Genomic DNA, 13,312 nt, shown 5'->3' with positions numbered 1-13,312 from the left:
TAAAGATTATTTGACAATAGTTATTTTGTGAAGTAATTGGTCACTCCGTGAATAAAAGACAAATGCAAAAAAAAAATCATTTTTTAATGTTTTACCTATCTTGATAAATATGTATTTACAAACGTTGTAATAAAGCAGGGTAAATTATTCTTTGAATCGGTAGAGCTACGAAAAACGTATAGAAATAATATCAATAATAAAAAGCTACGAAAAACGTATAGAAATAATATCAATAATAAAAAAGAACCATTTCTCCATAAAGTAATTAAAAACATACGTTTGTTTATTTTTGTGTCCATTGTTTATACATTATACAATGCATACAACGCAATACAAACTGAGGTGTTTAACAACACAATAAGTAAGCCTTACTTATAGATAAATACCCCAGATTTGTTCATGTTCAGAATTTCACCTGGTATATGTTGTCTATTTTATGAAGAGTTTAAATGTGTTACTAAGGTAAATAGATCTGGACTTAACGTCAGGGTTTGCAATTCCATCAACACAATTTAAACACCAAATGCTTCGACTTGACCGTTCAAAGCGATAGTCAAAGTTGCATTCGTCTTGCGTGTTTGTTACGTGTTTCTGCTTCAAAGGGATCTTTTCACGCTTTGGTAAATTGACAAAATTGAAAAAAGTTGTTTCAGATTCGTAAGTTTTCGTTTTAGTTATGATATTTGTGAGGAAACAGTAATACTGAACATTAACCATGCTCTAATATAGCCATTATATGCATCTTTTGACGATTTTAAAACCTAAAAATTATAAAGCGTCGCAACGCGAAACGATTGAATAATTTGGAGAGTTCTGTTTTATTCGTTAAATTTTGTGAAACTACGAAGATTGCTTATATAAGGTATAAAATACGTCAAGAATGTGTACTCGGCGGAATAGCTCAGTAGGCTAAAGCGTTTTTACTTCAGGACTCTGGCAGGACTCCAGGGGTCACTGGTTCGAAACCTGCTCCGGGCAATGTTCTTTTCTTTTTTTTAATTTTTTTCTTGATTGTTTACTGGAGCTTTTATGATCCAATGTTTACATTTATCAATATAAAGCATTTAATGAATAATTTTAAAAATGCCAAAATCTGTGAAAAGGCCCCTTTAAGTGTATGACATCCGCCTATTATTGAATATTATGATAATCTTTGTTGACATATAAAAAACGCATACACGGATCCTTTCATGACCTATGTTCAATCAGTAAAATACAAACATATTGCGACTAATATATTGTATGCACATACATTGAAATTTGCCTCCGTAAACGGTATCAATATATCAAAACAACAATAACATATACTTTATAAATATAATGGTTTCGTATACTATATAGAAAGAATACAAAGTACATGAAACTATATGCGGTTTTCAAAGGTAAATGCAAATCGTGATATCATAGATACTAAATATACCAGTTAAATAATTATGTATAAGCACTATAGTCTGGCACAGCTAAAATATGCTGACAATAAAATAATTTTGCCGTTACACAAACTTAAGTGGTATTTAATACTTATGACAATATTTTGACAATGTAAATAAACGGCAACTTATATTTGTTAAGGCAAATGTGGAACACAGCTTTCAACGAGTGTTTATGTTTAGCTCAATAACGTCATAAGATGCAATGGAGTAATTGTCAACTAATTGTGGACACTAGTTTTCACGAGTTCAGATGCCTGCTTCTGATTCATTCTACGCACTATGACCGCATATAACAAAACATTACTAAAAACTTGTGTGTGAGTAGTATATAATATGGCTGTTTATTTGGTATTTTATCCCTGGATTTGACAAACAAGCGGTACATAGTCTTGTCAAAGGGATAATATTTTTTATTAAATCATTTTTTAAGGAATTAAGTATTTATGGACGTTGTATTTTATCCTTGGAATTGACATGCACGCTAGTGGTACATCGTTTTGTCAAAGGGATAATACTTTTTATTGAAATCAAATTTTATTCTATGCAAAAGACTTTTTGGAGCATTCTTTATCGCATTAATCCTGTCACTATGCTCATATGAATGTTCTCCACTCGTAATCGATTGTTTTGCTAATACCCCGACCACCCTGAGTAAAGATTGGTATATCTATAATTGTCCGTAACTGTGTCTTCCGGAAACGAGACTTCTCTGCACAGGAAGTGACGCGGACCCGGAAGTTCCATCCAAAACTCTGAACTTGAACTCGGGTTGTGATTCGATGATCTGGAATTTAGAAAATAGAATTGCATTACTAACTACGAAACTTCAAATTATTAATGATTTTGGGATATGAACAATTAACCATATGTCTGTCGGAATCACGAAGTTAACGTTGTCAATAATGTAATTCATTCAGTAATTATTAAAAAAAAAAAATTCCATTGACCTTGGGACAAAGCTCATTATACGTTCGCTCAATAGTTTTCACAAATGAGAAAACTTATTGAGAAAAACGTCGAATCACAAAAAAAAGGTGATTACGCATGTCAATTACACCTTTTGTCAATGGATTTACCATTAAGCCATGTTTCATGAACTGTATTTTTAACGGTATAATCCTTCAAAACAGATGTATAGAATTCAGTATATTAGTAACAGAGGCTCAGAAAAAGACCTTCAAGTGTGACCATGACCTCTAGCTGACATGCTTTCTGCACATGATCTAGAATTTCAGAATATTAATCTAAAGGTTATAAAATTAAAGAAAGGAACGGCCATATTACAAATAAACAGTTTGAGTGACAGACGAATGGAATTCCTGAAAGCGACCACCTTTGGAATCAGCAGAAAATAAAAGCTCTTTCAGTGACGGATCAAAGCAGATTTAGCATCAAATAAAAGCACTTTCAATGACGGATCAAAGCAGATTAAGCAACAAATAAAAGCACTTTCAATGACGGATCAACGCAGATAAATCATCAAATAAAAGCACTTTCAGTGACTGATCAAAGCAGATAAATCATCAAATAAAAGCACTTTCAGTGACGAATCAAAGCAAATTAAGAAGCAAATAAAGCACTTTCAGTGACGGATCAAAGCAAATCAAGCAGCAAATTCAAGCACTTTCAGTGACGGATCAAAGCAGATTAAGCATCAAATAAAAGCACTTTCAACGACGGATCAAAGCAGATTAAGCAGCAAATAAAGCACTTTCAGTGACGGATCAAAGCAGATTAAGCAGCAAATATAAGCACTTTCAATGACGGATCAAAGCAGATTAAGCAACAAATAAAAGCACTTTCAGTGAAGGATCAAAGCAGATTAAGCAGCAAATAAAAGCACTTTCAATGACGGATCAACGCAGATAAATCATCAAATAAAAGCACTTTCAGTGACTGATCAAAGCAGGTAAATCATCAAATTAAAGCACTTTCAGTGAAGGATCAAAGCAGATTAAGCAGCAAATAAAAGCACTTTCAACGACGGATCAAAGCAGATTAAGCAGCAAATAAAAGCACTTTCAGTGACGGATCAAAGCAGATTAAGCAGCAAATAAAAGCACTTTCAGTGACGGATCAAAGCAGACTAAGCAGCAAATAAAAGCACTTTCAGTAACTGATCAAAGCAGATTAAGCAGCAAATAAAAGCACTTTCAGTGACTGATCAAAGCAGATTAAGCAGCAAATAAAAGCACTTTCAGTAACGGATCAAAGCTATTTCAGCAGCAAATAAGCCTTGGCAGGTATTTACAGAGCTCCTGTGCGAAACATCAACCTAAATTCTTACTAAATTTCTGAACGAAAATCAATTGTTGATATTTCAGATTTTATCATTTTACATTTGTTTAACACCTTTATAAATCTTCATTATTATTGTACTCTTAGGCCAAATGCCTTAATCGACATAATCGAGAGTTGAGCGGGAAACAGGGAGATCAGTTATGGTAAAAAGAGTTCAAAAACGAAACATTGAGATCGCTATATTTATATTAGCAAATCAGGAGTGTGTTATAAGATACTAGTAGGCGTTTACATGTACAGAATTGCCGATCCTGGCTAACATGGGAGACAACAATATTATATTTAAAATGAACAGAATTAACGAATTTATTAAACGTTTTAGGCACATATGAAGTAGGAAAACAACACGCCTTGGTAAAAATGGGAGATAACTGTAATATGAAAATTGATTAAACATATATCGAATTATCTTCTTTGCTAACATGTGTGACGATTTTAAAGTATAGCATTTATTTAAGGTTACAGTAAACTAATTAACCGTTTCATGTAGCGTTTCATGCAGGGCTGTACTCTCTAAAAAAAGTATCATAGTTGACAGGAAGGCATGTTTTTCACTTTTTACTATTATTCGGGTGTTATCTTTCTGAGATAATGGTAGGGCATGAATAGGTGTTCACTACTGAATCCCTGAAATATGATAAACTTGAAGACTATTTAGTAAACCATTGCACTGAAAAAGGTTACATTCCACTAAGAAACGGCCGAAAAAAGTTGCAAAAACAGTCGATTTTGATTTGTGTCAAGTTCTTTCTTGCATTGTACATGACATATCTTTTTTATTTTTATTGCATAAATCGATTCCGCTTAGAATGGCCTTTAAAAAAAGGTATGGTTATGGGGGTCTCTATGTGCAAAATGTTGCATTTATATTGTCTTTAAGTTGTCTCTTGTACATTGAATTATATAGGGTAACTATTTAGTATATTCTGACCTTAATAACTTTCCTTGGGTTGCATGAGGGATAACTATAATGCAAATAATTTACAGGATTACCTACCTTGACGTATTGAGGATATCGCTGGTACCGTGCAAGCGCTTCTTGACCTGTTTATGCCGATAGAGAGCATACAGTAAAAACCCAATGAGCAATATGCAGATGATGCCAACAGCTCCTAATGTCAGAAACAAGGGAATTTGATTTAGGTCCGTTGTTGCGATGGACGTCCGCGCGGAGGCTTCTGAAAAATAAAATACGTGACTCGACGATTTTCAAATGATAGAAACAGGGGACGTTGTTTTAAGTCTTTTGTGACAATTATGTCCCCTGCGGCTTTAAAAATGAATCAGTTGAACAATTGAAGAAGAATGTCTTTAAAAAGGTAAAAAGCGGAATTTTATTTTCATTTCTGTTGTTGCAATTAATATTCGCGTTGAAACTCCCCAAAAAAGAGAAAACGTATGGCTATGGTGTTAATCAGCCATGGTGTTAATTTTAGCACAGTGGAAATCTGCTTATCAGCTGTTCAATATCATGAATTGACTTAATTATAACCAGTATTTAATATCGTTAAATTTTATAATTTAATTTAATAAATTAAATTATAATGTATATTTAATCCCTGTATTACATTGAGCTAAGTTTTTTTGCGAATCTAAGGATCGCCAACAATAGTACACGCCAGAACGACAAATCAACACACCGGTGTACCATTTGTGTTCGTTCATCGTGGTGGGTTTAAAATGAACCAACAGGACAATTAGAGGTTAAAACTTTGAAAAAAAAATACATAACAAAGTCACATATAATTTATCAGGTATATGTAGTTAAATTTATTTTTAAACATCATACTATTAAAAAAGACATGTTTATTAAAAACACAGCGAGTTAAGTAAGTTCATAAATTTAGCAAATGTTGTATAAATGTGTGATTTCATTGTGGTTTTGTAAAAACGTGTCCATAAAATATTGTTAATCAAGACTTAAAACGTGTTTCTTGTATGTGACTTTTTTTACCTACCAGGTGTTACTTGCGCGAAAATAATATCCTTCATATTGTCCTTATTTGTATCTTTGATGCACTTTGGTAACGGCGCATTCCATTGGCCACTGGGAAGGCACGTGATCAGTTCTCGGCCGATCAGAGAGTGTGTTAGTTCAGAAAGACACTTTACGCGCACCTGCGTCCCCGGAAGTCGACTGTAAGTGCTTAGCAGCAATGAATCCATGTTTTTTAATGTTATTACATTTACTTCCTCGACCAAAACTGGACATAATACTGAAATGAAAACGAAAATGCAAACGAATTTATCACGATAGTAAAGTTGTAATCAACGTCTAAACTTATTTAACTTTTCGCTCGATCGAGCTTCAGGTTTTAGTATCGCTATCTGAATTAAAACAAACAAAATCACTATCTGAATTAAAACAAACAAAATACATTACAACATGTTTGTGTTTTTTTTTCTAAAGCAAACACGCTTTATGATTGGACATAAATTGTTTTTTGAATAGGATATAATTTAAAATCGAATGATATTAAAAATTGACCTCGGGCATTACATACCACAATATGCACTACGTGTTAAGCTATAACATCGGGTCTGCTGTGTGTTGCGTATAGAACTCGAGGTACTGTATCGAAGTACATGACCCCGGTTCAGGTCAACAGCACCTCGAGACAAGACTTGTATACACCAAGTCTATATTTAGACCTCATACACCATCTTTAAAATTAGGTACTAATTCATGGGGTCATTATATTGCGGTGGATATATTATTAACTTTTAGAGAGTCAAGCTTTTGTGTATCGTAATATGTCATAAATGCTCTTTCGTCGCTAGATGTGGAGCGCTAGTCGTTATATACACACAGTCCAAAGTTTTTTGTTTATTATTAAATGTTAATAACTATTTGATACTGCTCGAGGTGACAAATCGAAGAGGAAGTGAAAATAACTAACTTTTCTGATTGAAACGCTCGGTTATATACTGCCTAACATTTGGCTGTTACTCTGACATATCCATTGGTCCACCGATGGACATTTAAATAATAGTGTTTTGAGTTTCGTATTCTACACAATTATGGGGTTTCTATCTCAATCAACGCTATCGAACATTAAAACAATATATATATAAAACATCACTCATTGATAACTTTCTAGTTGTGTTCTTCAATAATTAAACATCAGTAGGACCTGGAAATCTAAGGACGCTTTATGAGTAAATAAAAAGAAACAAGAGCTGTCACCATAGGATGACATATGCCCCCGAAAAACGCTTTTTCGAAAGCCAAACGCAGATTTCGAAACCTAAACGCGAACCCTAAGTTCAAGGTCAAGTTCAAAGGGGTCAAAATTTGTGTGCTTATGGAAAGGCCTTGTCCGTATACAGATGCATACCAAATATGAAGCTTACATCTGAAGCGACATAGAAGTTATGCGCATTTTTCGAAACCTGACGGACGGATGGAAAGACAGACGGAAATGCGATCACTATAATTATGCCCACCTTCGGGGGCATAAAAAGTAAACCTAAGTACGGAAATCAAAACGGTGTTCGGGTAAATATATCTACACTTACTCGATAAGACTTAGTCACTGAGACAACGTTAAAGATTTTACAAGGGGCAAATAGGCGGTATTAGGCATGTATTAGAGGCATATTTGTATGGTTTACATGCAATTGCATAGCAAAGCATTTATTCATGGCACTGAAAAGATCATTAATTGTAAACAATGCAATATTAATAACATTTAAAAAAAAACAGATCGCAGTTGGATTAGATTTCCTAAAATTTCGGTCTAGCATTCAATTTTGCTACACCCAGTACAGTTATCAAAAGTGAACATTTTTATAACGGTGCTTCATGATCTTACTACTATTATTAATAATGTGCCAGCGAGTACATCCACTAATAATAAATATATTTATATATTACTTATATAGTACCTATCGTTTTTAAAATGAAGTATGTATGTCTCAATATACTATTTCATATAGACAATCCTTTGAGAAATATCCAGTGTATCGTTCAATATACAATGCCGTATTGCTCGTTGATAAGTCCTTCAAGTTTTCAAGAACAACAACAAGTTGTTAGTCATAGAATATAATGCTCACGCCGGGTATGCGAATACTTCGTTGACGGATGGCACTTCACTAACAGAGAACAACAAACGTCACGCGCGAGAGGTAAGTTCCTCTGTTTTATTTAAAGTTATATCCTAAAGATTAGTTTTTTAGACAAGATACATGGTCGAGTTGATAAATGGTGTATCCTTTTGTATTGGGAATACACAATTTCACGGAAGAATGGTACAGTTTTGCCCAAAAATAGAAAATTCGATCGGAAAACAGAATAAACTGGATGAACAGTAAACATTTTAACAAAATAAAACTACTTAGAATTATTGCAAGAAATTGATTGCTATTCCAGCATGTAGAGTAATCACTGTGCTTCAAATACTGAAATTTTGATAGTATTCAATGAAATATAAACAAAGATAGTGCATGTTGTAATAGGTGGCATACATAAAGTTGCAGGCACTTTGTTTACCGATAAAGGGCACTTCAGATTACGGAGACTTTCAACAAAGCGGGCACTCTAATAACTGAGTTTTATCTTCTACCTTAAATGCATTTATTTATATTATGGCTATTCATACGAAACATTTTGAAAATATATTTTTCAAAAATCACATTGCTATTAATTTATCCTGTGTTTATTATAATTGCAATTTTCAAATAAGATAATATTTATTATTAAATAAATGTGTACATAATGAACTTGTTTTTTTTTATTGGTAACTTGAGATTCAGAGAAATGAAAATACAACTGATAATGCGGATCAACACAATCGTGTTTAATTTTACTTATAGCAGGGCTCAGGGGGTGGATCGTACGCAAGTAACTGGCGTGGCGTAAGTGAGAAAAATAGTAACTGGTGGTCAAAATGGCGGTTAATGGGTGAATTGTGATTGTTTACGTCGGAATTTTTGAATGGTTTGTACATTTACCATATTTATTCGACATTGTCCTTACGCGCAAGATGATCTACTGATATTCATTTAACCTCGGTATAAATCCTGTAGATGCATTATTAATATTAAACAAGTTATTGAAGACTTTATACGCAAATGCCTCATTGTTTACGATTAACACGGTTCAGTTTATAAGCATTTTGAAACCCTATATAAGAATTTCTCAGCAGTTTTCATGGAAAGGTTGACTCAATAACCATTAAAGTTTACCTTGTATCAGCACCATGATGCTTCCAAAAGGCAATAGCAATATATGCATCAAAATTTGAAAATTAAATCCCATTTCAATAACTGGTGAGCACCGTACCCCCACTCTCAGTAACTGGTGTTTATTCAATAGTCAGATTACACAGAAAAAAGAAAACATAATAATATTTATCTTATGTGTTATTACAGATGGAATCGTCCAACGGAGATCAAATTCAATTGGAAGTGTGCGTTGTTGCATTAACATGTGCATACTCTTTCAAGCGGCGGATGCAGATTCATAGTGATTCCACATACGAGTGCGATTTTCCAGAGTGCGCAAAAACATTCAAGTGTAAAAAAATCTCTGCAGCGTCACAACCGTTCCCACGCCGATGGTCCAAAGTCTGTAGTCAGTGTGGGAAGGAGTTCACAACGACGTATTGGCTTAACAAGCATGAAAATGAGATTCACCGAGGCAAAGCATTGAAGTATTCATGGACAGTGTGTGCGAAGCCATGTCAGTCAGGATACGCACTTCAACAACATTTCAGTTGACATTCGGATAAAAAAAATACACCCGTGAAGTATGTTCGAAGTCGTACAAAACCCCATCAATTCTTCGAATACACAAATGCAGCCCTCCGGACGATGGAAAAGGAAAGCATGCCTGTGCAACATGCACCAAAACATTTAAGACAATGAGGCTGTTGAAACAGTACATGAATAAGCACGATGCTCCCAAATTTTCTTGCCACGTCTGTGGAAAAATGTTCAAATGGAAGCATTGCATGAAAAATCATATTAAGCAATGTTGTGTGGAAATTAATCAAGAGTAATTCTAACACCCTTTCTTGTAAAACTACAACGTTTGCCAATGTGTCCCTGTTTATTATTTCATTGCTTGAATTGCTTGTTTTTAAGTTGAGTGCCATTTTTTACTTAATTAACAAAATTCCTATTCAATCCAAAAATCACAATAATTCCTTTAATTTGAGCTTTATCGTCGTTTTAATGTTAGTAATCAGGAAATCAACACTGACAATCTTTTTGAAGTTATTTTTCTCGAATGTTTTGAAACTTATAGGCTTGCATCCGTTCTTTTATAAATAGGATAGGAAAAATAGATTTTAATAATTAAGTTATCACAGTTGATTTTTTTTAAAGTTTTTTGTTTACAAGCTGTATGTTCTATATTCCGAGTAGACATTCTGGAACTGAGTGATTGTTTTTGTATACACATAGTTGTTTTTGTTCTTATTTCCCAATATGTACATTCCAATAATATGCGATTTTGTAAATTTTTCACAAGGACACATAGATAATAAAAAAATATGTATACCTTGTATTCGGATTTCGGCATTTCCATTGTTAATATATTTAAAAAATAGTATGTGGTGGAATTCATGGAAAGATTTTATATAGTATGGGTTTTGGTGCTAGTTAAGTTTCGTATAAGTGACCATACATAACCATACATTAATAACGTCATATACTTTTCTAGTCGTTTAAAGTTGGCATGGAGTCTGAGTGTGTTCACATTTTATTGTGATAAATATCCCCCCATTCCGAACCGCTGTGATTGTCATTACAAATGGTTATGTGATTTTATGTTTCATTATTATTACATTCGTAAATAGTAACACAGTGTGTGTTAATACCTTGAGTCGTGTTCTGAGAAAACTGGGCATAATGCATGTGCGTAAACTGTCGCAGATTAGCCTGTGTAGTCCGCACTGATAATCAGGAACGACACTTTCCGCCCTAATTGAATTTTTCCTAAGAAGAGACTTTATTTAAAAGAAAAATGGCATAAAAGCGGAAAGTGTCGTCCCTGATAAGCTTGTGCGGACTGCATAGGCTAATCTGGGACGACACTTTACGCACAAGTATTATGTCGAGTTTTCTCAGAACGCGGCTCCCGTGTTTCTAGTCAATTTACTTTTATTTGAATTTATTTTGGATCATTATTTACATGTAAATAAACGTAACAATAAATAAAGTACATTCTAGTATGTCTTATTTGTATGGAAGAGATCATGCGTATTATATGATACAGATTCGAGCATTCATTTTAAACGCAAACGTAAACAGTTTTACCAGCAATGCAATTTATTCAGGAAAAAACGTTAATATTTATAGTTTGCTGTACTTGTCCCGCGGATTTAAGCCACAAAACGGGTACAACAACTTTTTCCGTGTCACACAAATATTAGTTACTATTAATCAAAATTCCGCGAACACTTTAAATAAGAAAACACGGCCACGTTGAATCTTGTTACTCGTCTATATTGCACATTATCTGACAAAGCTTTTGCATGATTTCCGGGCGACAAATATTGTTCCCACATATCCGTTGCATTACTTATTCTTTGCTTATACAAAATCATTTAGTTATGATTAAAACAACATTGTTAATACGAAACCCTTTTTAATGTCAAAGTCACTTTAAATCAGCTATTATAAAAAGAGCATTATTTGTTTTATTTAGAGTTCTTTTAAATCATTAGATGGAATGTCATGTCTATAAGAAGGTAGTATTTTTGATTCATTAACGTTGAAGTGTTCCCGAATCGACTGAATGCCTTTCGGAATTCCACCGAGGTTGCTTATCGTTCTCTTCTTTCATTTGTGCCGAGCCCTTATGTCAAACTCATGGTTTCTGAAACAGAAAGCTAAGTTGTGAGGAATGGGATTGTAACTGCACAAAGGCCCGTATTAACATATGTTGAAAGGCTAAAATATAGACTCAGACTGAGATTTTCAATCAATTATCTAGCGATATGAAATCATGCTTTAATAATGAATGAAAAGTGGTCTTTGTGTAAATCTCTTTATAGTAAATGTGATTTTTGTATGACACGAATTGTAGATAAAATGATAGTTCGATTCTTTTTTTAAGTCTGAGTCTATAATTCAGACGAAAACGTTCATAATTTCAAGCCTTGTTTTTATGTACACATACCAAGTGTGCTTTTTTGAGAAACACCAGTTACTGAAAGTGGGAGTACTGTGCTCACCAGTTATTGAAATGTGGTTTAATTTTCGAATTTTGATGCATATATTGCGATTGCCTGTTGGAAACATCCTGGTGGTCATAAAATGTAAACTATAATGGTTTTTGAGTCCACCTTTCCATAAAAACTGCTGAGAAACCCTTATATATCGCATAACAAATGCATATACAATGAACCGTGTCAATCGTAAGCAATGAGAATCTTGTGCATAAAGTCTTCAATAACTTTTGTAATATTGATAATTCATCAATAGGATTTATACCGAGGTTAAATGGATATTAGTAGATCATCCTGCGCCTAAGTAGAATGTCGAATAAGTATCGTAAATGTACAAACCTTTCAAAAACTCCGACGAAAACATTCACAATTCACCCGTTAACCGCCATTTTGAACACCAGTTACTATTTGTCTCACTTACGCCACGCCAGTTACTTGCGTACGATCCACCCCCTGAGGGCTATAGATAACGGTAGTGAAGGGGTCTTTATGAGGAAAATACACATTTGTTCTTCATAAAATCCTATGTCGGTTGTGCTTATTTGAATCGCATCATCAAGACGATACTTATGCGTAGCAACAAAATTAAAAAGAGAATGGTAAAACTCCCTTAATTTTGAGCCCTGCTTATAGGGAGCACTTCTCTTTACGCAACGCTAACGTTTGCTCGAAGTGCGATTCACCTGACCCTAAATCACTGTATTGGTTGAGTTTTAAGAAACACGGGTAAAATTAAATCGTAAAAACAACTGATTCTGGAAAAAAGGAATGCGTACATAAAATGTTTAAATGTCATATTATGGAGTCAGTACTTAGTATACCCCCACAAACGAAGTAAACTAATGTCCAACAACGAACCGTCGGCGGCATTCATAAGCTCCGATTCACTCATCCTGTAATAAATAATTATGTCACTTATATGCAACTTCATATGCAGCATGTGTTGTGTTTATATTAAAAACAAAGACGGATATGCATAACTTTTTACACCACTGTCGTGTGATTAAATCGACCCCGCCCGTTCTTTTATTGCTATTTTCGTTTACTGGCATTGAGCCAAAAAGTTCGAATAGAATTTCGGACCTGCATCGCTGCTGATATTAATCTCTGAGAGGCAGTTTAAGCAGAGTGATTATTCATGACATGCTATCTAATATATAAGTAAATAGCCTTATTACCTTCATTTTGACATAAAGATAAATGCTTTAGATCAACCGTTTAGAACGTAATTTAAAATATATGGGTATATAGATTTTACTCATTAGACATATCCAATTTGTTTAACATTTACCTTTCATATTTATACCAAATCATAATCATATTTCAAAGGGATAAGAACATGCTTCGGTAATTCATTTTTTATTTGCGTACTAAGTACATACATTTTTATTTATTGCC

At 33.8% G+C, this 13,312-nt stretch overlaps 1 protein-coding gene across 1 annotated transcript in view; it reads right to left on the bottom strand.

Annotated features, from left to right (window-relative positions):
- Positions 1-1,143: 1,143 nt before the first annotated feature.
- The window catches only part of LOC127848841 (uncharacterized), a 16,156-nt gene continuing 3,987 nt past the window's right edge, over positions 1,144-13,312 (bottom strand). Inside the window, exons 2-4 of the mRNA XM_052381498.1 lie at positions 5,693-5,950; positions 4,732-4,912; positions 1,144-2,217 (exon numbers count right to left, since the gene is read on the bottom strand). Coding sequence (XP_052237458.1) covers positions 2,064-2,217; positions 4,732-4,912; positions 5,693-5,950 — 593 coding nt within the window. The 3' untranslated portion in view covers positions 1,144-2,063. The remainder of the gene's footprint in view (positions 2,218-4,731; positions 4,913-5,692; positions 5,951-13,312) is intronic.

This window comes from Dreissena polymorpha, chromosome 10 (assembly GCF_020536995.1).
Source record: "Dreissena polymorpha isolate Duluth1 chromosome 10, UMN_Dpol_1.0, whole genome shotgun sequence".
NCBI lineage: Eukaryota > Metazoa > Mollusca > Bivalvia > Myida > Dreissenidae > Dreissena > Dreissena polymorpha.
The sequence above is the reverse complement of the archived record's forward strand: the minus strand, read 5'-3'. Positions and strand labels throughout refer to the sequence as shown.